General features: G+C 58.9%; 1 protein-coding gene and 1 long non-coding RNA gene across 2 annotated transcripts; one reads left to right on the top strand and one right to left on the bottom strand.

Moving 5' to 3' along the window:
• Positions 1–25,542, bottom strand: LOC129560270 (uncharacterized). Its single transcript, XR_008686724.2, has 3 exons — positions 25,407–25,542; positions 1,079–1,176; positions 1–633 (listed from the first exon to the last, which is right to left on the bottom strand). It is a non-coding gene; the product is annotated as an uncharacterized LOC129560270 (long non-coding RNA).
• On the top strand, positions 23,368–24,712 carry LY6D (lymphocyte antigen 6 family member D). Its single transcript, XM_055432340.1, has 3 exons — positions 23,368–23,444; positions 24,203–24,301; positions 24,486–24,712. Exons 1-3 carry the CDS (start codon positions 23,393–23,395, stop codon positions 24,710–24,712), a joined length of 378 nt encoding a protein of 125 aa, XP_055288315.1. The 5' UTR covers positions 23,368–23,392.
• Positions 25,543–27,802: the final 2,260 nt, after the last annotated feature.

The raw sequence follows: 27,802 nt of genomic DNA, 5'->3' as shown, positions 1-27,802 counted from the left end.
TGGGTTTATTCAGGAACAGCAAAGGATGACAACTTGGGATTTTCAAAGAACGCAGCTCTGGTGAGCTACATACGTCTAGTAAAGCAAAGACGAAACTCTTGCAGAGAAGGGGAGTGGGGAGGGGCCGTTATGAACAAAATGTCCACTGGAGGAAACTGGGAGTTCACACCGCAGTGGCTTTTCATTGGCTGGGCTGCTGCCGGGCAGGGAGAAAATCTTCCTTCCTCCTTCTGGTCTGAGTCACCGCCTGCCAGAGAGGCGTGGTAGATGTCTTCCTGTCGGGACCTGCACTGACCTCGAGGAGGACGTGCCGTGCACGGGTGCTCCTGCAGGAGCTGCCTGCCCCGCCGCGACACAGGCCCTCCACTTCAGGGACTTTCCCTTTGTTACTCTCACGGGCCTGGTGGTGAACCAGGCTCACCTCCACAACCCCGCAGGTGCACAGCTCCTGGCAGCCACACTGCCTGCCACACTCCCACTTTGCCAGCAGGGGGTGCTGGAAGGAGCTGGACGCTGGAGGGCAAGTGCTTGCCTTGACTTGGCTGTTCCTTGGCATTACATTTAACAGGATAACGGAGAGTGAAATTCCTCGGCCAGTCTCTGCCCAGGGTGTGCCAAAGTTTCCATGACGTGCTGCTGAAACAGAACCCAAGGGCACCGTCTCAGACAGGGAGCCTCTCTCACGCACCACTTCCTGGAGGCCTTGGCCCCTGCTCTGGTTGGTGAGCTTCCTGGCCCACCTCCAGGGCCCCCAAATCCGTGACTCAGCCTCAACCTGCAGGGAGGGCGTGCCAGGCTGTCCCGGGTGTGCCCCACAGGATGTTGGCTGCTGGGACACCCTTGTTTATCCAGTTTACCACCCTCCCGCTCCTGGAAAATACCAGCTGCCCACGCTCAGGGGCCCAGGCGTCCTGGCACCCTGGTTCCCTGCTGCCCAAACCAGCTGGAACTGGAGCACCTGCCCACCCGGAGCAGCGGGACCCAGAGGGAATGATCCCGTCCTGCAGCTCGCTCTGGCCCTCCTTGGAAGGAAGCAGCTGGGACAGTCCTGTCCACGTGGACACTCAGAGAAACCCACCCCAAGGCAGGGGTCCTTCGGGATCAGTATGGAGAAGCTGAAATTGTCCTTGCTGCAGGAAAACAGAAGGCTGCAGTGCTGGGAGCAGGGACCAGGCTCTGTGAGAAGGAAGAGAGGGAGGAGGCGAGACTGGTCAGGGCGGATGCCAGAGTGACTTCCTCTCCTTTCCCAGCACTCTGCTTATGGGCCCTAAGACGAGAAGAGTTTCCATTCTTTGTGGCCAGGACTAAGGCTCAGCATGTGACCAGGGTTAGGGCCCAGAGTGTGACCAGGGTCAGGGCTCAGAGTGGGACCAGGGTCAGGGCCCAGAGTGTGACCAGGGTCAGGGCTCAGAGTGGGACCAGGGTCAGGGCCCAGAGTGTGACCAGGGTCAGGGCTCAGAGTGGGACCAGGGTCAGGGCTCAGGGTGTGACCAGGGTCAGGGATCAGAGTGTGGCCAGCATCAGGATTCAGAGTGTGGCCAGCATCAGGATTCAGAGTGGGACCAGGGTCAGGGCCCAGAGTGTGACCAGGGTCAGGGCTCAGAGTTGGGACTAGGGTCAGGGATCAGAGTGTGACCAGGGTCAGGGCCCAGAGTGGGACCAGGGTCAGGGCTCAGGGTGTGACCAGGGTCAGGGATCAGAGTGTGGCCAGCATCAGGATTCAGAGTGTGGCCAGCATCAGGGCTCAGAGTGGGACCAGGGTCAGGGCCCAGAGTGTGACCAGGGTCAGGGCTCAGAGTTGGGACTAGGGTCAGGGATCAGAGTGTGACCAGGGTCAGGGCCCAGAGTGGGACCAGGGTCAGGGCTCAGAGTGGGACCAGGGTCAGGGCACTGGAGACTCCTTGCTGGAACAGACATAGGAACACCCTGTTCCCAACCTCTGAACTGCAGGGGATCTGAGTCCCACCTGGGACCTCACTGCCCCATGCCCAGCACAGGGTGGGAGGTTGGGTAGGAAGCAGGGAGGGAGCAGGAGCAGGCCTCAGCCTCCTGTTTAAGGGGAGGTCCTGGGCTTTGTCACTGGGCCAAGGTCTTTTCCCAGAGGTGGGATCAAGCTCCTCTGGGCAGTGTCCAGCCTCGGGTCTCACTGTCACCTTAGTCTCCTCACCTGCCCCGCAGGCCTGTGGGGCAAGATGCTTCATGCCTCCTCTCAGCTGCTCTGGGGAGAGGACGGCAGTGCCAGCCCGAGGAGGCCTTATGTTAACTGGTCTGTGCTGAGAGTCTAACCTTAACAGGAGAGCACCCAGCTTGTAAAAGGGTGAGTTTTAGATGCCTGCTGGGTGGACTCTCCCCCTAACCCAGCCCCTGGGTGAACAGGTACTTGGATGCACTTCTCTGCCCATACCCAGGCCAGGCAGCCTCTGCCCTCCTGCTCTCTTTGTGGGGAGGAGAAGACCCCATCCCTGGAAGAGGTCTCTAAAGGTAGCTGGCCCTCTCAGACCCCCACCCCACAGGACTGCTGAGGCTTTGCTGCAGAAGGCCCTTTGAGAGTCCATGCTTTTCCATACCGACCTGCTAGGGGAAAGGAGCTCTCACGGGTCCCCAGGGATATCAACCTCAGTTTGAGGAGTGCTGTGCCCGCTGGCTGAGACCCTGCTGATCTTGCCTGTCAGAGGGTTTTGGTAGTCTACCTCCCTTGCCTACTGCTCTGCCCTGGCTCCTCCTCCTCAAGGCACCCCCTCTCCACCCTACTTCAAAATGCAGCCCACCCTGGAATCTGTTCCAGGCTGTGCACACGGCTGCCCTGTGTGTGCCCTGACCAACTGATCTCTGAATGTGACTCTCCCAGTCCCTCGTCCCTGCACCCCAGAACCCAAGCCTGGCACTGAGCAGCAGTCAGCAACACCTGACTAGTCAGTGTTCGCCACCTGCAGCAGTGGGACTGGGGCTCCAGGTGCTGTCTCTGCCCCCACAGCCTCTCTGCTGCGCACACAGACCCAAGGCTGCATCTGGCCTCCGCCTTCTGGACCCTAAGCTGGGTCTTTGGCTGGCCCACTGCTCCAGATAGAACTCTCCAGTCTGGGCCCCATCTTGCACTTCCCAACCACATGTTCCTCCAAGAAGATCAAAGAACTTGCTCAGGCTTGGGCTGAGTGCTCAGGCAGAATCTGGAAAGACACCCAGGCCTCAGAGTCCAGTCCGTCTGTCAGGACAGCTCCAGGCAAGGCTGGGCTTCAGGTCAGGGAAGCCATGGGCTGCTGGGCAAGGCCTGGTCATTGCCATGGCTCATGACCACAGGAAGTCACCAAGCTAGGTTGGAAAATGGAGTGGGAGGGGGTTCAGTTCAGTTCAGTTCAGTCGCTCAGTCGTGTCCGACTCTCCGCGACCCCATGAATCACAGCACGCCAGGCCTCCCTGTCCATCACCAACTCCCGGAGTACACTCAAACTCATGTCCACAGACTCGGTGATGCCATCCAGCCATCTCATTCTCCGTCGTCCCCTTCTCCTCCCACCCCCAACCTTTCCCAGCATCAGAGTCTTTTCCAGTGAGTCAACTCGTCGCATGAGGTGGCCAAAGTATTGCAGTTTCAGCTTTAGCATCAGTCCCTCCAATGAACATCCAGGATTGATCTCCTTTAGAATGGACTGGTTGGATCTCCTTGCAGTATAAGGGACTCTCAAGAGTCTTCTCCAGCACCACAGTTCAAAAGCATCGATTCTTCGGCGATCAGCCTTCTTCACAGTCCAACTCTCACATCCATACATGACCACGGGAAAAACCATAGCCTTGACTAGACGGACCTTGGTTGGCAAAGTAATGTCTCTGCTTTTTAATATACTATCAAGGTTGGTCATAACTTTCCTTCCAAGGAGCAAGTGTCTTTTAATTTCATGGCTGCAATCAGCATCTGCAGTGATTTTGGAGCCCAAAAAAACAAAGTCTGACACTGTTTCCACTGTTTTTCCATCTATTTCCCATGAAGTGATGGGACCAGATGCCATGATCTTTGTTTTCTGAATGTTGAGCTTCAAACCAACTTTTTCACTCTCCTCTTTCACTTTCATCAAGAGGCTTTTGAGTTCCTCTTCACTTTCTGCCATAAGGGTAGTGTCATCTGCATATCTGAGGTTATTGATATTTCTCCCAGCAATCTTGATTCCAGCTTGTGCTTCTTCCAGCCCAGCATTCCTCATGATGTACTCTGCATATAAGTTAAATAAGCAAGGTGACAATATACAACCTTGACGTACACCTTTTCCTATTTGGAACCAGTCTGTTGTTCCATGTCCAGTTCTAACTGTTGCTTCCTGACCTGCATACAGGTTTCTCAAGAGGCAGGTCAGGTGGTCTGGGATTCCCATCTCTTTCAGAATGTTCCACAGTTTATTGTGATCAACACAGTCAAAGGCTTTGGCATAGTCAATGAAGCAGAAATAGATGTTTTTCTGAAACTCTCTTGCTTTCTCCATGATCCAGCGGATGTTGGCAATTTGATCTCTGGTGCCTCTGCCTTTTCTAAAACCTGCTTGAACATCTGGGAGTTCACAGTTTACATATTGCTGAAGCCTGGCTTGGAGAATTTTGAGCATGACTTTGCTAGCGTGTGAGATGAGGGCAATTGTCCGGTAGTTTGAGCATTCTTTGGCATTGCCTTTCTTTGGGATTGGAATGAAGACTGACCTCTTCCAGTCCTGTGGCCACTGCTGAGTTTTCCAAATCTGCTGGCATATTGAGTGCAGCACTTTCACAGCATCATCTTTCAAGACTTGTAATAGCTCAACTGGAATTCCATCACCTCCACTAGCTTTGTTAGTAGTGATGCTTTCTAAGGCCCACCTGACTTCACATTCCAAGATGTCTGGCTCTAGGTCAGTGATCACGTTATCGTGACTATCTTGGTCGGGAAGATCTTTTTTGTACAGTTCTTCTGTATATTCTTGCCACCTCTTCTTAATATCTTCTGCTTCTGTTAGGTCCATACCATTTCTGTCCTTTATCGAGCCCATCTTTGCATGAAATGTTCCCTTGGAATCTCTAATTTTCTTGAAGAGGTCTCTTGTTTTTCCTATTCTGTTGTTTTCCTCTATTTCTTTGCATTGATCACTGAGGAAGTCTTTCTTATCTCTCCTTGCTATTCTTTGGAACTCTGCATTCAGATGCTTATATCTTTCCTTTTCTCCTTTGCTTTTCGCTTCTCTTCTTTTTACAGCTATTTGTAAGGCCTCCTCAGACAGCCATTTCGCTCTTTTGCATTTCTTTTCCATGGGGATGGTCTTGGTCCCTGTCTCCTGTACAATGTCACGAACCTCCATCCAGAGTTCATCAGGCACTCTATCTATCAGATCTAGTCCCTTAAATCTATTTCTCACTTCCACTGTATAATCATAAGGGATTTGATTGAGGTCATATCTGAATGGTCTAGTGGTTTTCCCTACTTTCTTCAATTTAAGTCTGAACTTCGCAATAAGGAGTTCATGATCTGAGCCACAGTCAGCTCCTGGTCTTGTTTTTGCTAACTGTATACAGCTTCTCCATCTTTGGCTGCAAAGAATATAATCAATCTGATTTCGGTGTTGACCATCTGGTGATGTCCATGTGTAGAGTCTTCTCTTGTGTTGTTGGAAGAGGGTGTTTGCTATGACCAGTGAGTTCTCTTGACAAAACTCTATTAGCCTTTGCCCTGCTTCATTCCGTGCTCCAAGGCCAAATTTGCCAGTTACTCCAGGTGTTTCTTGACTTCCTACTTTTGCATTCCAGTCCCCGATAATGAAAAGAACATCTTTTTTGGGTGTTAGTTCTAAAAGGTCTTGTAGGTCTTCATAGAACCGATTAACTTCAGCTTCTTCAGCATTACTGGTTGGGGCATAGGCCTGGATTACTGTAATATTGAATGGTTTGCCTTGGAAACGGGATGGGGTAGATGCCAGGATTGCTCAGCCAGTGTCTCCCGTCTCAGGACACAGACGCGCACAGTCTCAGGGGAAGTGAGCAGAGCTCTGGTTCCTTGCCCACCCTCATCTTTTGGGACCTGGGACAAATGGGAGCCCACACACCATAGAGCCAAAAACGTGACTGCTTTAAGAGAAGCTTCAGAAAAGCTAAAATATCGTTGACAAATATACCATCAAAACAAACTGGACAGGGATTTCCCTGGTGGTCCAGTGGTTAAGACTCTGCACTTCCAACACAGTGGGCACAGATTCTATCCTTGGTCAGGGAACTAAGATCCCATGGGTCACGTGTGCAAAGAAAGAAAAGAAACAACAGTCTAGTGTGAATTTAGGTTCCAGGTTCCTCGGCTGCACAGAGAGCTTGGCCCCAGCCGGAGACCTGACCCATCCTTCTCTGCAGGGGCCCAACATGCGTGCATGTGGCCCCCAGTCTAGACAACTCCACCTCCCACCCTCACCAACAGTTGCCCCATGCTCAGCAGCTCAGCCCATTCTCTGCAGGGGGATGGAGACTGGGAAAGGCCACAGGCTGCAGTTGGGCACCTTGAGGGCACAGGCAGGGAAGCGGGGTCTGAGGGCACTCTAGACAATACACTTCTCCTGGGGAGGGGACGCTGGGGAGAGGGTCATGGGCACTGGCCAGGTCTGGGTGAGGGAGGGCCAAGAGGTGAGTGGGGGTCCACGCTGGGGGCTGACCCGGGGGCAGAGTTACTCAAAGCAGACGGTGCTAACTCCGAGCAGACAGACCCAGTCAGAGCTGCATCCAGAAAGGTGGCTGTGGTCACTGGGGAGGGGACCATAGTTGCCAGGAGAGAGAGGCTGGTGGCCCCCGGAGTGGGTGGAGCAGAGACCTCAGGAGATGTGAGCGCCCTCCACAAGATACCAAACGCAGGCCACCCACTGTGAGCAGGCTGCACCCTCCCAGGGCACCCTGGTCACCCACTTTCCCACAAGCCTGGCCTAGACGCCTGATGGGCAGTGTCACAGCTCCCAACAGGATATCGGGTGGCCCCTGGCTCTGTTCGCCTCTGGTTAGTTGGCCCCCAAACCAGCAGCACCAGCTCCTCAAGGATCTTGCTAGGAATGCGGGCTCAGGTTCTGCCCGGGTCTCCTAATCACAGCAGCATTTAGCAGAGCCCCAGGTGATCCATGTGCATGCTGGTCCAAAACCAGCTTAAAGCCTGTGATGCCTCAGTTTCTCCATTAAAATGAGTCTGGGGCCTCCCTGCTTGCCCTGGCCCAGGGGAGAAGCATGGGAAAGATGGCTATGCCTACTTGGAAGAGCTCTGGGGGACTGTGTCCCCCAGACCCCAGGCAGGACACTGTCCCTAAGACTCCCAGAGCGGGTTGTCACCATAGACACCATTCCTGCACCTCCTCCTTTCTTCCCAGCTCAACCTGGGCCTCGTGATGACTGCAGAGACAGGGAAGTAGATGGTTCAGACAGAGAGAGGGGGGTCGAGGCGTAGGGGACCTTCTGAGAGCCCCTGGGGACCATGGGGGCAGGGCAAAGGGAAGCCCAGGCGGCGTGAGTCAGGCTGGCCAGCTGGCCCAAGCTCATCTCCAGCTAAATTACTAGGTCTGCCCTGGCCGGGAAGCAAGCCATATAAAGGCGCCCGCTGCTGGCTCTTCCCCAGTCCCAGCTGGCGGATACCCCACAATGAGGCCACTCCTGGTGCTTCTGCTTCTGGCCATGCTGTGCACTGACCTGGGTAAGGGACGCTGACCTGGGTGGGCAGTGCCGGGAAGGGCTGGCTCCAGTCTGAGGGTCTGTGGCGTCAGCCTGGATGGGAGGCTTTAGAGAGTGGAGGGAGAGGCTATCGAGGCTGCTCCCTGACCAGCCAGACACAGAGACCTTGGCACTCTTTGGGGCACGGTTTCTTGAACACCTGCCTCCTGTGGAGGTGACAGACTGCAGTGAGAGGTCTGAGGCTGCAGAGCTCTGGGCCAGGCAGGGGGATCTGGGTTCTAGCCAGGGGGACCTAGTGTTCTGTTTCCCTGGGATTTCTGGGAAGTGGGACTCCAGTGCTAAACCAGGAAAAGAAACTGGTCACCCCTCTTCAGCCCCAGCTCTGCCCCTACCTGATGACCTGGCTTTATGACACTGAACATCAGCGCCTGCAGCTTTTGAGGTCACCGGAAATGGGGCCTGGGGAGGGGTGATAGAGCCTGTGATTATTAACTGAATAATTATCACCCAGGGGTAATTAGTCCCATCGCTTCCCCCCACCCCCAGCTTGGCTGGGGGGCGGGTGTGGAGGTGGAGCTGTCTGGGGAAGGCCAGGGGGTGAGCAGGTGTGGAGGGCGGCGGCAGGGGGGGCGCTGCAGTTGGAAGGGGGCTCCTTGGGGATCAGCCCCAGATTGGGGGGCCTGGAAAGACAGATGGACATTTGTATAAGGATGTTAGGCTGCCCGGGCAGTGTGCAAGTTCGCTTCTAAAAAGAGAGCCTGGTGCAGAGGTGGAAGTGGGAACAGAGAGCGGGTGCTGGGAGGCCCAGTTCAGCGGTGGGAATCGAGGAGGGGCGGGTGACCTCTGGTCTTGGGTTTCCTGGGAGATTAACCCACTAAGGCTCAGCACAGCTCAAGCATATGGGGACTACCTGGACCCTGTGGGGGAAACTGAGGCACCTCAGAGTGTCTCCTGCCCACCAGCACCCAGGACTTAGTTGCACACGTGGGACTAGGAATGCCTGGGGCTCACCCTCAGGCAGAGAGGCCTCTTCTTCTTGGGAGTTCCAGAACACTGACCTGGGAAGGATGGCTTTTGACCCTGGGGCTCTGAGGGTCTGCACTTGGCCTCCTTCCTGCTTACCCACGCTGCAGCCACCGAACCCCGACTCCCCATGTAGAGGGGAGATTTTGACATTAGTCGATCCACGTGTGCAAGAACACCCCCATAGGGCACCCCTCCCAGAAAACCCCCAGGGACCCCCACAGGTCCCCCTGCCCAAAACCCTGGCAGAGAGGTGCTGCTCCTGTAGCACGGCCCCCACACTGCAGTAAGGGGCTTCTGGCGGTCCCACCTGCCCACTTGTCCCATCACAGCTCCTGGGCCCTCCCAGCCTGGTCCCTGCCGGTCCGGCCTCCGCCATGCTGCACCTTCTGCCCAAGAGCTCTTTCCTCGGATGACAAATAAAAATCCATTCATCTCTCCGGGCCCAGCTCCAGGGCCACCCAGTCCAGAAAACCTTCCCAGATGGCCCCACCCTCTATGAAGACCACAGTCCCTCTTGGCCAGGTGCCCACAGAGTGCCCAGTGCACGCCCCATTCCAGCCCACTCCAGGTTACATGCTGTCCCTCCGTCGGCCACACTTGCATGGCCTGTGGGGTCTCCAGGCCGGGAGCCTTGTCCCCATCTCCGTGTCTGTGGGACTTGGAGCCAGGCGCTCAGCACTCAGGGGCTGGCCGGGACTGGACTTTCGCTGCAGACTCCCCATCCACCCGCCTGTTAGTCAGCAACCTGTAGCACCTGCTGTGTGTAGAATCTCAGAGCCGCGGTCCTCCGGTCCAGGCAGCAGTCCTGGGCCAGGAGAGGACGCTGTGGCCAAGAGGGCCAGGGGCCGAGAAGGAGGACTCCGATCGCCTCTGTTCTGGGGACCACCTGCAGACCCCGCCCACCATCTCCACCTGCACTCCTGCTGCCAGACTGGCACTTGCAGGGGGCCTGTGGCAACTGTCCTGAAGCAGAGCCCGAGCCTGCAGCTCATCTCAGGGGACCAGGCGCGCTTCCAGAGCAGGAGGAGAAGAGGAGGCGCCCAGCCCAGCCCCAGGCCCAGGCCCCAGGGTCCCTGCCCCCCATGACTGCCCGAGGCCTGGCCCAGACTGACCGGGAGCACCCCCAGAGCAGGAGGAGGGAGAGGAGGCACCAGCCCAGCCCCAGGCCCCCAGGGATCCCACCCCCACATGGCTGCCTGACCCCCCAGCCCAGACTGACCGTGGGTCTGTGCTTCCTTTCCTCCCAGCCCGGGCCCTGCAGTGCGAGCCTCTGGTGGAGTGTGCCCCGCCCGACAAGTACTGTGTGATTACTCGGGCCGGTGAGTACCCACACCGGCCCCACACCCCGCACGTGGGCCTCTCGGCCCAGCCCGGACCCCGGGGACAACATGTCCTCCTGCAGGAACCCGGCAGTGGGGCCCACCCGGGGCTGTAGGGGGCAGGGACGACCCATCCTTCTTTGTAGGTTTCACGCGTCCGTGCAAGGGCTGGTTAAGAAAAACTCCTTCAGCAACCCAACAACATTGTCACCCTGAGGTCCCAGTGCCGGCTTCCCTGTTTGAGTGAGTCCCTGCAAGGCAAGAGATTGGGGTTTGATCCCTGGTTCAGAAAGATCTCCTGGAGAAGGAAATGGCAACCCAATCCAGTATTCTTGCCTGGAGAATCCCATGGACAGAGGGGCCTGGCGGGCTACAGTCCATGGGGTCACCAAGAGTCGGACATGACCGAGTGACTGAGAACAACAACAATGTCAAGTATTTGGGAGGGAGGGAGGGAGCAGGCAGCCCGTGGATTCTCCAGGACAGGGCCAGGGCGCCAGGGGGACGTCTGCACAGCCTGGCCTCGGTCGGCAGCTCGGACAGTGTGCCTTTCCCGGGCTGCCTGCCTTGCATCGTGGGCTGCAGGACACGTGACCCCTTACTTGGGCACCCTGCGCTGTGCTCGGGCCCCCAGACTGCCTGCCCAGCCACGCCGGGACCCTGCCTTCCCCAGGGCAGGCCCACGCCTTTCTCCCACCTCCTGGGATCCCTCCTCAGGTCTGAGCTGCCATGGACCGGGTGGTGCCAATGATAGGTAGGGTCAGGGTGCAGGTGAAGCCCCAGGAGGTCGCATGGCAGGAGTCTGCTCAGTGGGAACGCCTGGCCTGGATGGGTGGCAGAGATTGGGTAAGGATCTGAAATGAAGGGGACCCCTCAGAGAGAAGAGACATGACGGTGAGGGGCAGATGTGGGCACTGCGTGAGGACCCAGAGATGCAGGCTGGGCAGCTGGTCCGATTCTGGGAGGGAATGAGGCCCCTCTCCCCTTGCAAGTGTGTGCTTAGTCGCTCACTCATATCCAACTCTGTGACCCCATGGACTGTAGCCTGCCAGGCTCATCTGTCCATGGGGTTCTCCCGACAGGAATACTGGAGTGGGCTGCCATTTCCTCCTTGCAGGTAGCTGCTGCCACAGGGGTCATGTCTGCAGAGGCCCCGCAGAGTCCCCAAGGCTCCCCATGTGAAGCAGGGCAGCCAGACAGCCTCACAGGGGTCACCCTCTGGGCCACCGCTCCTTGTCAGTCCCAATGATGCAAAGGCCTTGCAGCCAGGACACATGACAGGAGTCACAGGGTCTGGCCCAGAGCCCTGATGAGTGCACGGCAGTGCTGGGACCCACGCTAGGGTCTATCTCCCCCAACCCAGCTGGCCATCGGCCATGTTCAGCCCAGAGACACTGTGCGGGAGCAGGGCACCCCTCTGACACCTCTTGGAGCCTCCCCTTCTGTCGGGCAGAGAAAGACCTCACCCAGAGGCATGAGCATGTCCCTGTCTTGTGACTAGGAGACGAGCCCTGTTCCCGGCAGAGTCCCAGCTGCCGGGGCCACAGATGTGAGCTACTCCCCCTCCAAGTTACCTGGCAGGTGGCCCTGAGTGCCCACCAGGTGCCCCTGGCTCTGGCCCTGGTGTGAGGCAGGGACCACAAGATTGCTGGTCTCAAGGGGCTTACTAGGGGGAGGTGGCCAGGACACAGTGAGCCTTGAAGTGAGAAGGAATAAGGCGGGGGGATGGGTGCTGCTTCTTCCCAGCAATTCCCAGCAGGCCCAGGATGCCCCCTGGAGCTCCCTTCACCCCAAGAACTTCAGCTCTTTCACCCTGGACAGGACTTGACACCCTGAAGGCCCACAGTTCCATCCCAGGGTCGGGGGCTTCCCTTAGATGCCCCAGGTCTGCTGTCTCTGCCTTCACCCCACTTCCCACCTGCCCCTCGCCATCCATCTGTCTGTCCATCCCCCTGTCTGGCCAGGCAGCACTCCCTGAGTATCCCTTCCAGGGCCAGCAGTCAGCCTCAGCCTGACCTGAGTCAAGGGTTCCCTGGACCGACAAGTAGGGACGGAGCAGTGAGACCCCGCCCAAGGGGGATGGTGCCGGGGGCCTGGGGCAGCCAGTGGAGGGACAAGGGCCCTCTGGCCGGTTCAGGCCTGGGCAATGGTGGGGTGGTCACCACTCTGTGACAGGTGGTCACCCCCTGTGTCACCCAAAGCGCCTCCAGCAGGTTGTGAGTCCTCCCCGAGCCTTGGTCTTCTCATCTGATCGTGAGGACGGCAGCTGGGCAATCCTGGGAGTTGGGGTGGTCTCTGGGCCTCGACTTCTGTGGATCTGCTGAGGAGGGGCCTGAGACCATGGCCCCACAGAGGTCCTCGCCGCAAAGAGCCAGCCCCCACTGGGCACCAGGCCCAGAGTGTTAGTTATCTTCTCCGTCAGTCGCTGACAGCCCCGGCCTAATACGCCATTCCTCAGGCCAGGAAGCTGGAGCTCAGAGCCTTCAGGGGAGGACGTGGCACACTGGGAGATGTCTTCTCAGTTGTAACTCAGAAGTGGGTTAGCCAGTTACCAAACAGAACTCATGTCTGCTCAGCCGACATGCAGCAAAGCCAGTCTCTCACACCGGGTGGTGGTGACGGGAAGTTAGCATTTACTGAGGATCCAGCAAGAAGAATGGACAGCTCATGCTCAAAGGCCCCAAACTTCCCAAAGGCCGATTTTAAAGGCAACATTAGGGACGAGGGTGGAAGGTGCGTGAGCATGGGTTGGTGGCGAAGTTTTTAACTGCGGTATTTTCTGGAATCTTGACCACCTGGTTTCAAGCCATCTGGAGTCCAGTGCTTGTGGTCAGCGTGCAGTCATCATCCTCCACTGGCGGGGGGGTCTTAGCTTCCACAGAACAGTTCATGACAAGCATCAGAGTGTCATCCGTGGCCCTTCCGGAGGAGCCAGCCACCCTGGCTCTGTCGTCCTGATCATCAGCTGCTCAAGTTTGCTCTTTGGAGCTCGAGGAGGGCCAAACAAGAAGCAAGGACACCAAGGGCTTGTATCCAGGAGACCCCCAAGGCCCTACTGGTTTCACCAAGACCACCCCTGTTACGTTCTGCCCACAGAAACACAGCTCCTTACCCAAATAACTCAGCAGAGTTATTAATCGTTAATCGCAATTAATCATTGTGTTAACTGAATCCACTGCTGGAGTAAGAGGTAAAGAAATACCCCATCCAGTGTGCGGCCCTGGGATGTCCCCTCAGCCAGGGGCTTCCTGGGGAGGGACAGCTGCCCACCTGGGCAACCTGGTCTTTGCTCGAGGCCCCTCAGAGGGTCGCACTGGCCTATGACCCTCCTGGTCAGGGCACAGCTTTGACCTGCTGGGAGAAGGCGTTTCTGTCCTCCTTGGCCAAGGCCTTGGCCTTAGAGAGTGAGAGCCTTCCTGGCACTGGTGGTTCTGACGGCAGCACCCTAAACGTGGGTCCCAGCCATGTCAGCTGAAAGCCAACATTCATTCAGCTTGCTCTCAGCGCTCCTCACGGATGAACCCATCTGACCCTGAAAAATTGCACAGTTGGTTCTCTGATTATCCACACTCTCCAGACGAGGAACTCGAGGTGCCTGGAGACAGACCCGGCATCCTCTCTGGCCTCTGGGCTGACTGTGAATGGGAGTCCCCTTCGGGTGGGCTCACAGTTTCCAGCATTTTCTGCGTTGAGAATAGCGACTCACGCTGACCCAGCACCACTGGGCTCTGAGCTGCCAGCACCATCATCTCGGGGGCCCCACTCAGCAGCCCCCCACCCCAGGACAAGTGCAGAAGCTGAGCCAGTGTCCATGGAGGAAGGCACCTTGCCAAAATGCCCCGCTTACTCCCCAGGGCCCCGGCTCACCCTGTCTCCCTGCACAAGGGATGTGAAGCTCTGAAGGCAAATGTGCAGGATGCCCCGTGTCCTCTAGCCCCCACCTACCTTTTCTAGGGCTTGCCAGACCCACACAGGGACAGGTGAACACAGGGCCTGGCCTTCCCTCTGGAGCCTGAAACCCAGAGCAGAGAAGCACCCCCACATCCGTCAGAGGGGCTTGGAAGACAGGCAGGGTGTGGGAGTCGCTGTGTCAGTCCCTGGCCCCAGGCGTCATGGAGGAGTCAGTGTGAGTGAGCCGGTGTGAGCGGGAGACACACACACTCACGCTGTAGAGCCCGGAGCCTGGAGCCAGCTGTGCCTGCAGTATCCGGGGCCCCCAGTGGCAGGCCCTCCCCGAGGGCCAGCTGGGTGGTGGAGCAGGCACCCACGGGCCCTTGCCCCTCTCTCTACAGCCAGCCCCAGTGGCGTCCTGGTCATGAAGTCCTGCGCCCCGACCTGCCCCAACAGCACTGTGACCTCGGACGGCGTGGCCCTCTCCGTCTCCTGCTGCCAGGACAGCCAGTGCAATAGCAGCGCGGCCGTGGGGCTGCCTGGAGGCCCAGGCACCCTGTGGGTCACCGCCGCGGCCAGCCTGCTGTGGGCTCTGCTCTAGGCGGCCTGCTGAGCCCACCTGCCAGGGCCAGCCCTGGTCTCACCCAAGTCCTCGCAGCCTGCATGGGATCTGTCTGCAGCACTTGTCTCCCCATCTCTCCTCTCCACCTCCCCCAGGCCCCACCAGCCCCCTCCCACGAGAAGCTCTCCCCGCCTCAGGGAACCATCAGCATAGAAACACCCCCACTCAGCCTTCTCCTGGGTTCTGGGGGTCCCCTGACCATAGAGCAGTGGGAAGGGCGCCTGGATTCTCCCCAGCCCCCTCCAGCCCACTGAGGGGCTCCCCCTGGGGACCCCCTCTCCCTCATGCCCTGCCTCTGAGGGCCCCCTGTGCTCCACGGCAACCCCCGCTCTGGCCACTCCTGTGAGGGCGAAGGCGGACCTGACAGCAGGGCTCTGCACGCGCCCCACCGGCCGCTCCTGCCCCACATGGACGCTCGCTCACCCACCCACCTGTCCGTTGCTCAGCTGGAGCACCCACGCCTCACAGACCGAGGGGACGTCCTTGGGGCCAGTGGGGCTGCCTCCTCGGGCTCTCACCCTGGGGCTCGGGGTGCTGAAGTCCAGGGGTGGGATGCGGTTTCTGGAGTCACCAGTGCCCCTGCCAGCCCTGCCAGGTTGGCCGACCACTGCGGGGATGAGCCTATCTTCCTGGGGGCTTTCCCGGAGTATGTCAAGAGAGAAGGAATAAAGCTGAAAGGCTGCTCTCAGCTCAGTCTGAGATGTTGAGTCTGGGGAGGCGGGCAGGGTTCTCGTCCTTGGTCTTGGGGAACCCCATGCCTTGAAGGCGGGCGGGGGACATGCTGTAAGTGTGGGGGAACTACAGCGCATATGCTCAGGTGGGGAAGCAGCACTTCTGCTCCTCGAAGAGCAGGGTCTGTCCCCAAGCCCTCTGGCCAGGGTGGCAGAAACACGCTCTCAACAAACCCCGAGTTGGGGGGATGACATGGCAGCCCCTGGGGCGCCCCTCTGAGCCTCAGCCTCCCCTAGCACAGGTGGTCAGCTCTGCGCCCCTCTCCCCTGCCCACCCTACCTCCCTGATCAGGGCACACCAGGCACCCAGGGCTCTGGGGCTCCTTCTAGGCTCCAAGGTCTCCAGTTCTCCCAATGGTTTGCTCCCCGGACCCTCTGCCTAGGGCCTCTGGGAGCCCCCCTACCTGCCCCAAAGGGAGGAAGGCCCTTCTCTGGCCCCAGGGCCTGTGTGCCCAGCCACTGCAGGGCTGCTGTGCTTGTCACAGCGCGGTGGTGGCCATTCCATCATAGTGGTCCCAGGACGTGCGGGACAGCAGAAGTCAGGCCAGTGGTGGGGCGGGGGGGCCCTGCCCTGTTGTGGGGCTTCCTCCTGCCGTTGCATCTTGGCTGTGTGGAGGACAAGACAGGCTGCTGGTGCCCTGCCTTGAAACAAGGCAGTCAGGATGCCCTTGGGGCACATCCAAGCCACTGGCGCAAGCTGCCTGCACAGACCAGGCTGGAGATCCAGGAGGAGGTGAGCCTGCAGGGTGGCCATCCCCGCAGCAAAGTTGGAGCTCAGGGTTGGGCCACTCTGCCCAGCCTGAGAAGCTTGGGGTTTCTCTTCTTAAGGAAAGTGGAAATTTCCTTTCTTGATTCTCCTGTCAGACCAACCTTCCCTCTAGGGCAGGCCCCACCCCTACAAGTCCCAACGGAAAACCATGTTGGATGCACCCCCCATGACTTGTGGCCGCCTCTTCTGTATTCCGCAAAGCGGGTGGGGTGAGGAGACTGTTTTCGGATGGTCGCTCACATGTCCTCAGATCTCAGAGCTTTCTGGAACACTCCCCACCCCCGATCCCACACCGGCCGGCTCCTGGAAGCCTGAGTCCTCTCTGAGTTCTCTGTCCACCCCTGTCCACAGCTGCCCGCTCCCGCCCCCCACCCTGTCTCAAGTCCGCAGGCCCCGGAGAGCGCCTCCCGCATGGCAGGACCCCACACTGACACACCCGGAGCCACGGCCCACAGACCGACAGGCGCGCTGTTTCCCACGGGGGCTGGAGGGCTCAGAGGCGGGGCTGTGGCGGCCATCCTGACCGCGGGAAGGCAGCATGGCGGAAGGTGCAAAGGCCTGGAGGGAGGCAGGGCTGACCCCCAGCAGGAGACCGGAGGGCGGGCGGCAGACGCCCCCGCAGGGCAGGCTCTGGGCAGCGTGGCAGGGTAAGGGGGGCGGCTCTCACCTTCGAGGCCCTGCTCCTGCTGCTGGCTTAGGGAGTGGCGTTTCGGGTGGCGTGGGGGTGGGGCTGCCAGTGGAAGGCTCGGGCTGCGGCCTGTTATTCCTAAGGGAATAACGTCCCTAAGGGAGGGCCAAGGCAGGAGCTCAGGCACCAGCTCAGAGAGACCACCGGCCAGCAGGGGTCCGGGAGCCCTGAGCCCTGCTTGTGCTCTGGGGTTTACTCTCAGAGCTGCCTCCTCTGGCCTGGGCATAGCCCTGGGGCTCCAGGGGCCCCCAAAGTCACGTTCTCCCCACTCCACAGGGGGCTGCCCCTGCTCCCATCTTATATAACATCCCCAAGTTAAGATGACACAAACGCCTTGATCCCCTAAGCTCTTGTGATTGAACTCCTGGCAGACCCAGGTGGGGACCCACCTCCCTGCCCAGGGGCCTGTCCCCACACCCAGAGCAGGCTGCAACAACACACACACCCCTGGACCAGGCTGGTGCCAGTGCCGGGCCCCCAAGGCCACCAAGCAAAGCAGAGAGCGGCTGGGCTGGGCGGTTCCAGATTTCTCGCTCAGCAGCAGCCTGAGGCCTGGAGCAGCAGACACCAGGTCTCCTCCGCTCTGGGTCACATGAGGACAACGCGCCATTAGTTCCCAGGCCACACGGCTGCCGCAGGGGCCATGCTGCTGACCCCCATCATCCCGGACCCAGGAACCTTGTCGGTAAAATGTAAGGTCTGAAGAGAGGCTGTCCACGTCTGAAATCTGGGTCTCACTGACAGGCAGAAGCCCTCTCACCGCGACACACGCTTGGGAAAACAGCAGTCCCCATTCCACAGTTTCATCAGCAGCTTCCAGAGGACCTTTTGTAAGAAAACTCTAGGTTGTCCTGGCTATGTTTCACTGGGGTTTAAAGAGTAGCATCACCAAATAAGGGGCCATTTCTTGCTCCCAAGGGGCAAGGGACAGAGTGACGAGGATGGAGGGTTGTCATGGAAAGGAATTTATTCAGTGCTCTGGATAAGAGTTACGAGTGCCAGAGATGGGCAGACCAGCAGGGCCCATGATTCTCATTAGATACTCATTACAGTCTGAAGAGCCGGACACGACGGAGCGGCCTCACTCTCACTGTTCACTTGCACGCACTGGAGAAGGAAATGGCAACCCACTCCAGTGTTCTTGCCTGGAGAATCCCAGGGACGGGGGAGCCTGGTGGGGTCACACAGAGTCAGATACGACTGAAGCGACTTAGCAGCAGCAGCAGCAGCAAGGGTTATGGTCAGTGATGTCCTCCCAAAGCCTCCTCCTCCCCGGTTTCTCGTATCAGTTGGGTTCAGTTGCTCAGTTGTGTCCAACTTGGCGACCCCATGGACTGCGGCAATCTTAATAAAAAGGGAGACTCTGCATTTTAGGAATGCAAATCCCAGAGCTGCCCACCAACTACCCACAGACCTAAGGCTCTCAGAGCCCCATCAGGCCTCACTCCGTGGCCTTGGAGCATGACTAGACGTGTACATAATGAGAAAGGGAAGAGCACTGCGGACATAGAGAAACATCACTGTGACGATCACACGTGAGTGGTGTGAGTGGTTGGGTAGGTGGATGGACAGACGGATAGACGGATGCATGGATACATGGAGTGGCAGATGAGAGAGTGTGTGTGTTAGTCGCTCAGTCATGTCCAAGTCTTTGCAACCCCGTGGACTGTAGGCCACCAGGCTCCTCTGTTCATGGACGTCTTCAGGCAAGAATACTGGAGTGGGTGGCCATTCCCTTTCCCAGGGGACCTTCCAAACCTAGGGCTCAAACCCAGGTCTTTGGCATTGCAGGCACATTCTTTACCATCTGAGTCGCCAGGGAAGTCCTGGATGAGTAGATGGATGGACAGACAGACAGATTAATGGATGAATGGAAGAAAGATGACTGCATAGATAGACGGGGAGATGGAAACATGGATGGATGCACTGATAGATTGATGGATAGATGGATGGAAGATGGAAGATGCATGGATAAAAGGGTAGGTAGCTACACGGATGGAGAGGCAGACGAGTGAATGGGTGGTGGGGGGATGGATGGGTGGGTGGGTCCATGGATGGATGGATGGATGCATGCATGATGGATAGATAGGTGGGTGGCTGGGTGGCTGGGTATTAGGAGCAAGTGATGGCAGTGGAGTGAGGGAGGAAGGTGAGAAGGGCCCCACGTTCACGACCCTAGAACCTCTACCCAGGCCTTCAAGAAGGACACAGCTCACACCTGAGGGCTTCGCCCTCATCACCCAGATCCAAAAGCTCCGGTGTCCTCTCAGGGATGCAGCCAGAGGAGCTGACAGTCAGGGCCCATGCAGGGCTCCACAGAGCGGTGCCCGGGGCTGGTCCTAGGTGCTGGTGTGGGCAGGGGTCCTGCAGGGGCTCGGGAGAGTTTGTCTCTCTTGGCCTTCAGAAAGCTAGGGCTCCTGTCTGTCAATTCCTGGCAACAGGCTGCGCCCCAAGGCAGGGAAGGCTGCCCATGTGGCTACTCCTTGGATTTCCCATCTAGCAGAGCAGGAAAGAAGGGCCCTGCAGGCAGGCAAGGCCAGCACAGTGGGACAGAGGTGGCCTGGAGCCCCACCCCTCAGCCCGTCCCAAGGACAGTAAGGGCACTTGGGAGCCTCACTCAGAGTGGGGGGAGCCCCCCTGGAGAAGGGCAGCTGGTGGGCCTGGGGTCGGGCTAGGATGGGGGGTGGGGGACCACCTCAGGCCCTGGGAAGTAGCTGGCCCGTGGCCTTGGGTGACAAGATGATTCTCCTTGACCAGGAGGGAGGAGCAGGGAGGCCTGGGCGAGGGAAGAGCCCCGGGCCAGGGGGCCAGGCCCGCTCTGCTCCCATGCCTCTGTGCATCACTGAGGGGCCCGAAAGTGTGGGCAGGTGTGTGACTTACAGGAACAGAGCAGGCCTGAGGTGCCGCGTCATCGGAGGCCTGACTCACGGGGAAGTCACAGCTCTCCAGCTGCAGAGGAAGGAAGATAGGGACGGAGCCCGACCGTAGGCCGCGCACAGCCTCTGAGCCAGGCCCTGGCTCCCTGGCTGGCGTGCCCTTGCCCTACGCCACCCAGGCCCCTGGCCTCCCCGGTCACCATGCCCACGCGCGGTACACACAGGGCACCACAGGCGCACCCCTACGCCTCCCCAGCTGGTCGGGGGCCCAGGGCCAGACCCTGGCTCCCCCGTTTTGGTCTCCCCTTCACCCTCTGTGCCTGGCCTGTGCTGAGTCCATCTAAAGTGCTGTTGAAGGGACGAAGGAAAGGGTGAACTGTGCACCTTGAGGTGGAGGGAAGTCTGGGGGTACAGCTGGAGCGACGCTGTCCCTGTAGTGACCTGAAGCTGAAGAAGCCTGTTCCGGTGCCAGGTTTCAAGGGGCCCAGACTGGGCCTGACTCCCCCGCCCTGGTGCCCACCCTCAGCCCAGGATGGGCCTCGGGGCCTTCCCAGGGCTACACTTCCAGGAGGCCTGGGTTGGCCGCTGTGCCATGCTGAGCCGGGCCCTTCCCTCTCTGGGCCACCCTCCTGCCCTGTGGTCTTGATGGCCAGGAGGCCTGAGCCCAGTCCCGTCCCGTGCCCAGGCTGAGACCGGGGAGGAGGGCAGGGTGGCAAGGAGCAGGCAGGGGCAGGGCTTGTCTTGGCTTCCTGGCCCCCTGAGTCCAGGGAACAAGCAGAGCCGGGGGGTAGAGGGGGTGGTTCCCCTGCAAGGCCTCTCCTGGCTATCATGCCTGCTGGTACGGTCAGGCCAGGGACCCAGGCTGACGGGAGGGCTGGGGCCCAGAAAGCAGCAGCTCTCTCCAGCACGAGAGGAGGAAGGGAAGGGAAGAAAGGGCTACCGATAGTAGAGAGAAGTGCCAAGTTCTGCCCACTCCCAGGTGACCTGGCGCCAACCCCGAGCTCTCTGACCCCTCATTTCTTTACCAGTGAAAGAGGATGAAAGACCAACTTCAGGGCTCCTCTCTCACCTGAATCCTGCCTCCAAGACTGAAGTGGCCAGGTCACTGCCTACAGGAAGCCCTTCCTGACTACACTGTCCTGGTAACTCCCAGTCCTCTGAGAGCTCTTGTCATTGGGATCTCCCACTTTCTCCCACAAGTAAAGGGTATCTGGGCCTGATGTTTCTGCTAGGAAGCCCCCAGGAGAGGCGAGAGCCCTGTCCAGGGCAAAGGCCTTCTCCCCACAGAGCAGGATCCAACACCGCCTCTGCTCCAGTGAGCAGCCCTGCTGCCAGGGCACACAGCCACTGCCCCGGAGGTGGGCCCGGGGTACAGGGACCCCAGCCCCACATGCGGGGAGCCCACTGCCCAGAGGCCTCATGCCCAGACTTCTACTCCCAGCCGCTACTGTGCAGCAGCACGGGGCTGACAGGAAATCCAATCCCCTAAACCTGTTTTTCCAGCAGTGTCTGTTCCCCCCAGGCCCGCGTGAGTCACCCATCCCCTCCTGCGTTCCCCAGCCCTGCCAGACCTCGCCCTGTCGCTGCACCCGCTTCCCAGGCCTCCAGGGCCCCCTCCCGCCTGCCCCTGCCTCCTGCCTGTGGGGAGGCCCCAGAGCGCGGGGTGACTTTCTCTCTCTGGATCAGGGCATGAGATCCCCACGTTGCCTACCTTCTCAGTCCATACCCCCAAACAAGCCCTGGGATCAGCCCACAGGACAGGCAGCCTTCTCAGGCTCAGCAGGCTGAGTGGGGCTGCCTCATGGGCTCTGGTGCCCCCCTCCTGTGCCCTGGGGTTCCGAAAGGCACTGGGACACCCTCTCCACCGTCAGGAGGGTCCTGCAGGCCCCGTGTGGGCAGGCGGTGCTTGGGCCCCAGCTCCGTGCTCCCCACTGCGGTCTGATTTGGCCCCACCATGCAGGGAAGAGCAGGGGCCAGCTCAGCCATCTGCTCGCTGGGGGCCAAGAGGAGGAGAGGCCTGAGCCGGTGCCCCAGGGAGCCTTCGGCAGGCTCTGCCCCCAGATCTTCAGGGGCAGTTCCGTTGGCACGTTCGCTGCTGGCACGGGCCCAGGGCTGACCTTCATCAATGCTCCAGCCAAACCCGCGGTCCTCACGGCCTGCCTCTGTGCATCTCACCCACACAACCCAGCAGGCTCTCCAGGCACAACAAAGAAGTGGTGGGGTCCTAAGGCCAGCAAGGGATTCCCTTGTGGCTCAGACGGTAATGAGTCTGCCTGCAATGTGGGAGACCTGAATTCGATCCCTGGTTTGGGAAGATCCCCTGGAGGAGGGGACGGCAACCCACTGCAATATTCTTGCCTGGAGAAGCCCATGGACAGAGGAGCCTGGTGGGCTACAGTCCATGGGGTCACAAAGAGTCCAACATGGACTGAGGAACTTTCACTTTCCAATATTCTTGCCTGGGAAATCATGGACAGAGGAGCCTGGCGGGCTACAGTCCATAGGGCTGCAAAAGAGTCAGACACGACGGAGCGACTTCACGTGCACTTTCAAGGCCAGCGAGTGGACAGAGGAGAGGGGCAGGGGGCGGGAGCCTCCCAGAGGCCCGAGTCCCTCCTGTGAACACTGCGAGAGCGGGATGCTGGTGGGGATCTGCCTGGCACCCCCAGGCAAACCCCGCACCAGACGGGCCCCTGGGCCTGGCCGGGAAGAGCACGCTGCCTTTCAGGACCAAAGCAGACACAGAACACACCCGTCACAATGAGGGCCCGAGTCCTTTGCTTCACACCGCCCCCTCCCCAGCAGCCCGGCCCACTCCCTCCTCTGCAACTCCCGGTCCCACTGGATCACATGCCCCCCCCCCCCAGCTGTGGTGCCCACCTCTCTGCAGGCACATCCAGCATCCACACTCCTGCCCCGAGGGCTTCTCCTTCCCTGTTCACCCGGGTCCAGACAACTTAGTGAACGCTTTGCCTCCAGGTGAGAAACAAGGACATCACAGTCGAGAGCAGCCCCGGCCATCCGGGGCAACCGGAAGGAGAAGGATGCCTGCCACCGGGCAGCCACTGGGCTGCAGCCGCTCCCCTGCAGTGAGCACTGAAGATGCCCAGGTGGCTGAGCTCCTTTCCGTACAGAGGAAAACCCTAAAATGCTTAACTCGAGATAACTGGTTTTCTTTAATTCACAAGAAATACTTCGGATGTTCAGACTACACGCCTTGTGTTACACACTCCTATATAAGCTGACTCCTCTCTGCCCTGCTCCTTGGAGCAGTTCTCTCAGGGTCACTAGAGATGCTGCCCTCCAGGCTTGAAGTCCTAAACATTCCCACAGAATAAAACATAACTCTCAACTATTAGGTTGTGACTGTTTTTTAAGTCGACGCTGGAGTCTTTTTCTCAGGAGACCTGGTGGTTGAACTAGCAACCCTGAGCCCCTGGAGCGCAAGAATCTAGGGCCTCCTCCTGCCTCCCACCCTGGCCCGAGCATGCCACTGAGCACCCCCAGGACTCCTGCACAGACCTGGGGTTCTGTGACCCTATCTGAGGGTGGGAGTTGGAGACAGCGACCAGAGCTGGGCAGAGGGTGAGAGCAGGGTGAGCTGCAGACCCAGCTGAGGCCTCTGTCTACAGCCCGCCGAGGGGGAGAGGGAAGGAGGTGGAGAGGGGCAGAGAGCCCTGCAGCTGGCAGGGCAGGGGTGTGCTGGGCTGGAGGGTGTGGGCCGGGAAGGGTGGGGCAGGTCCCCGCCCTTCCCACCAGCACCTGCCCCAACTATAAGGCCTCCAGAGGGGGGAGGGGGCGCCAGTGCTCCCAGAGGCGTCCCAAGATGAAGACAGCCTTGCTGCTCCTTGTCACCTTGGCTGCGGCCGCTGGGCCAGGTGAGGGGCTGGGTGGGGGCTGGGGGAGTGGGGAGCCAGGCCCTGGAAGCCTGGAGTGGCTTCCCTCTAGGCACGGAGAACCCTTGGCTTGCGGGGGCTAGAACAAAGTGAAACCCGCAACTTAACTTTGTGGGATCACAGACTTACAACAAGAATCAGAGAATCTTAGAGTCAGCCCAGCAGATCAGACACGCGGAGAGGGAGCAATGCTGGTAGTTGTCTTGCTATGCTTCTCCCCGAGAAAGACAGAGGCCAGAGGCCAGCCCTAAATCCCGTCCCCCGCCCACAGGACCCCGGGCTCTCCCAGGGTCACCCATCTCCCTGCAGGCTCAGCATGGCCAAACTGACAGCCCCCAGGGTGCCGACTCAGCCTCAGGCCCTCATCGTGGGCTGCCCACTGCCCACTGAGAGACAGTCCCCAGGGAGGGGCCAGCAGCCAGCTCCACCCCGAGCCTCTGATGCCCCTGGGGACGGTCTTCAGTGCAACCGCACTGGCCGCCTCGCCAGTCCTGAGACAACCCATGCTGGACAGCTCCTCCAGGGAGCGGGAGGCGCCAGGGCCCCAGCCGGTAGGGACAGGGATGTTACCTCCTGCCTCCCGGGGTTGTGTGCAAGATGTGAGCCCCGGTAGGGCCCGGGGACCACAGAGGGACTGGCCCAGGGCAGGGGTGGCAGAGGGCTTTGTCTAGCAGGGGTCTTTCCTAGCCTCTCTGGGAGGGCTCCCTGGGGCCTGCTGAAGCCCTGGGCTCTCACCCCAGCCCAGGCACTCCACTGCCACGTGTGCACCAGCTCCAGCAACTGCAAGAAACCGCAGATCTGCTCAGCCAGCTCCAGCTTCTGCAAGACTGTAATCAGGGGTGAGCGACCTAGGGGAGGGAAGGAGGCCCTGTGGGGCACCCCAGGGCTCGAAGATCATCCCTGGGGAGGCCTGTGGAAGGGATCTCAGTGATGGGCTGGTTCTTGTGGTGATGGCAGCTGGGGCTTGGGAGGCCCTGGGGGACAGGGGTGACACCTGGCCTGACCTCTCCCACCCATCCCCAGTGGAGCCTCTGTCTGGGAACCTGGTGGAGAAGAACTGCTCCGTATGGTGCACGCCCACGAACAGCCAGCAGGGCCAGGTCAGCAAGGGCCAGGAGACCACTCTGTGCTGCAAGGGCGACCTGTGCAACGAGGGTCTGCAGAGCGCGGCGCCCACCCACACCAGTGCCACCCTCGGCCTGGCGCTGGCCTGTGGCCTCCTTGCCCTCCTCTGGGCCCCTGTCCTGTGACCCCCAGAATTGGGGCCCCACCCCCTCCTCTCCCTGGCCAGGATGGAGGCTCAGACACTCGGGGCTGGGGGCTCCACAGAAGGTCTGGGGCCAGGCAGACGGCGGAGGGGCCGGAAGAGCTGAAGGCTTGGAGCCGCCCCGGCACAAGAGACCGCGCCTCCCTCGCGGAGCCGCGGGGTAGGGGAGGGGACAGGAGGCCTTCCGCTCCCTCCTGAGAGCTCCCTCATCTTCATTCAGTTTGCTTTCTGTTTATTTTTCTATTCAAAGCCCAGCGTTCGAATAAATGACTGAAAACCAGTGTGGACGTGTGGATGCTATTCCGGGGTGTAGGGATGGGGGGCGGCGGACATCCGCACACACAGGCCCCCAAGTCCCAAGGCTTGTCACCCAGAACCAGTTTGGGCAGCATGCACTAGGCCCGAAGTGCCGCCGTCATCCCGCCTTGCTGGAGGGGACATGACCCTCCCCAGGCCCCTCCTCTGTAGCCCCAGACAAGGAAGGCCCTCCTGGGGGAGGCCTGAGCAGAAGCAGGGCACAGAAGCTGGTGGGTGCAGCCGTGATGGGCAGGCCGAGCTCTCCAACTGACTGCCTGAGACCACCCAGTGGAACACCCCGCCCACTCTGCCAGCCCTTACCCACCGCCCACGTCCAAGCCCCGCCGGTCCAGGGTCGCTAGGGTCCCGTTTTGTCCTACCAGGTGGCCTTGAGCAAGACCCTTCCGCTCCCGGAGCTTGGGAGCCCTACGCGTGCCAGCGGCGCGCGCCCGGGGAAGCCAGCGCGCCGCTGTGTCGGAGGTCCAAGGTCCCGGCGCCGGCCGCAGCTGGCCTCTCCCTCTCCGCCCTCGCAGGGCCTGCGATCCGGCCGCCGCTCCTGCTGCGCCGGGAATATTCCGAGGACCAGCGCGCCTCCCGGTGGCCACACGCGGGAGCCGGTCCTCGGGAGGAGCTGCCAAAGGGGGGTGCCTTGCCCCTAACTCGGAGCCCACTAGAGGCCCTGGGCGCCCGGGAACCCGCAGCAGGGAGTGAAAAGAACGGGTCAGACACGCGGGCCACGGAGGTCGGGCAGAGGGACTGCGGCGCGCCGGGCGAGGGATGTGCTTTGTCCTCAGTGCCACGGCAGGCTGCCCGTGTGGCTGGGCTTCGGATCAAGAGGTGGGGAGTGGGGACAGGGACGTTCACCTGGAGGGAAGGGAGGGTGATTCCACTGGGGACCCCCACCCCCGCCCCTCGGAAGCCCGGGGCAGCCGGCAAAGTTCCCAACGGAGGAGGAGGTTGTCGCCACGTGGGATCAGGAAAGGCTCCGCAGAGGGGACATCCCTCAAGGGACACCCCAGGCCTCGGGGCCCAGGAGGAGCTGAGACGTGGGAGGTACATTCCAATTCCTGGGAGCGCCGATTGCCCCCAGGCGGGAGCAGGGTCTGTGAGTGAGGGCGGCAGTGAAGGGCAGGGTAGCCTTCCAGAACTGCTGGACAGCAGCCGCCGGCCGGTGTCTGTGTCTCCAGCAGCTAAATTAGTGACCTCGTGTTTGGACCGTTCAGTGTGAATGTAGGTGTCATGGGTTTAAGGTTTTCATCCTGCCTTCCCTGTTCTCTGTCCACCTGTTCTTTTTTCCTTTCCCCTCTTTTTCTGCCTTCTCTTCTGTGAACAGATTAATCTTTTGTGATTCCATTTTATCTCCTTTGTTACTTTATTAAGCAGAGCTCTTTGATTTTTCTTTTCTTCCTCTGTCTTTTCTCTCTCTCTCTCTTTTTTTTTTTTTTTTGATTTTAGAAAGGAATTCTTTCTGCTTTTGCATGTCTGAAAACTTTATTTCCCCTTCACTTTTCAGAGATGTTTTCACTGGGCATGTAACTCCAAGTTGCTTGTCTTGCTTTTGTGCTTTGGTATTTCAAATATTGCTTCACTGCCTTGGCTTCACTGTTTCTGATAAGAAATTGCTGGCAGCCCTGTCCTCAATCCTCTGTGCATCATGTAATGTCTGCTTCTAGTGTTTTCTCTTTACCACTGGTTTTAAGCAGTTAATCACACAATGTGCTTTGGTGTAGTTTTCTTCAATTTCTTGTGCTTGAAGTTCATTGAACTTCTGGGTTCCATGGGTTTGATAGTTTCCCTGAGGGGAATTCAGGGTGGAGGAAAACAGAATACTGGCCCTAGATAACTAAAGCGGAGGTGTTAGTCACTCAGTTGTGTCCAGCTCTTTGGTATCCCATGGACTATAGCCTGCCAGTCTCCTCTGTCCATGGAATTCTCCAGGCAAGAATACTGGAGTGGGTTGCCATTCCCTTTTCCAGGGTTATCTTCCTGACCCACGGATTGAACCTGGGTCTTCTGCATTGCAGGTGGATTCTTGACCTTTTGAGCAACCAGGGAAACCCCAGTAGTCCTTAGTAGGGTCCCCAAATAAAACATTAATGCATAGCTTTTAAGTTGTGCAGGGTTTTGTTTTGCTTTTCAGTCGACACAATGTTTGTCCTCCAACCTTGTGTGAGCTCTGGGAACTCTTGCTAATATTTAATCTGTCTTTAATTTTTGTCAGTTTGATTACTGTGTGTCTTGGTGTGTTCCTCCTTGGGTTTATCCTGCCTGGGACTCTGCACTTCCTGGACTTGGTTGACTATTTTCTTTCCCATGTTAGGGACCTTTTCAGCTATTATCTCTTCAGATATTTTCTCGGGTCCTTTCTCTTTCTCTCTCTTCTCCTTCTAGGACCCCTATAATATGAAATGTTGGTGCATTTAATGTAGTTCCAGAGGTCTCTTCTACTGTTTTCATTTCTTTTTAGTCTTTTTCTGTTTTGCTTTAGTGATTTCACCATTCTGTCTTCCAGGGCACTTATCCATTCTTCTGCCCTTGTTATTCTGCTATTGATTCCTTCTAGGGCATTGTTCATCTCTGTTGTTTGTTCTTTAGTTCTTCCAGGTTTTTCGTAAACATTTCTTGCATCTTCTGCATTCTTTTCCTGAGCTCCTGGGTCATCTTCACTGTCGTTATGCTGAATTATTTTTCTGGAAGTGAAAGGTTGTCGCTGAACCATGAAAGACACCGGGATTCTTGGCCTCTGGAGGAAAAGAATTCAATCCGGGGCCAGTGA

Source organism: Moschus berezovskii, chromosome 16 (assembly GCF_049115385.1).
Source record: "Moschus berezovskii isolate FMDL1 chromosome 16, NW_MosBer_1.0, whole genome shotgun sequence".
NCBI lineage: Eukaryota > Metazoa > Chordata > Mammalia > Artiodactyla > Moschidae > Moschus > Moschus berezovskii.
Note: the sequence above shows the minus strand (reverse complement) of the source record. Positions and strands in the feature narration are given on the sequence as shown.

What these genes read in the sequence shown, in the direction of transcription:
- LY6D (XM_055432340.1), top strand. Translation starts at nt 23,393, where the DNA reads ATGAAGACAGCCTTGCTGCTCCTTGTCACCTTGGCTGCGGCCGCTGGG. An exon ending in GGCTGCGGCCGCTGGGCCAG is followed by an intron (nt 23,445 to 24,202) that starts GTGAGGGGCTGG and finishes CTCTCACCCCAG; the next exon opens with CCCAGGCACTCCACTGCCAC. An exon ending in CTGCAAGACTGTAATCAGGG is followed by an intron (nt 24,302 to 24,485) that starts GTGAGCGACCTA and finishes ACCCATCCCCAG; the next exon opens with TGGAGCCTCTGTCTGGGAAC.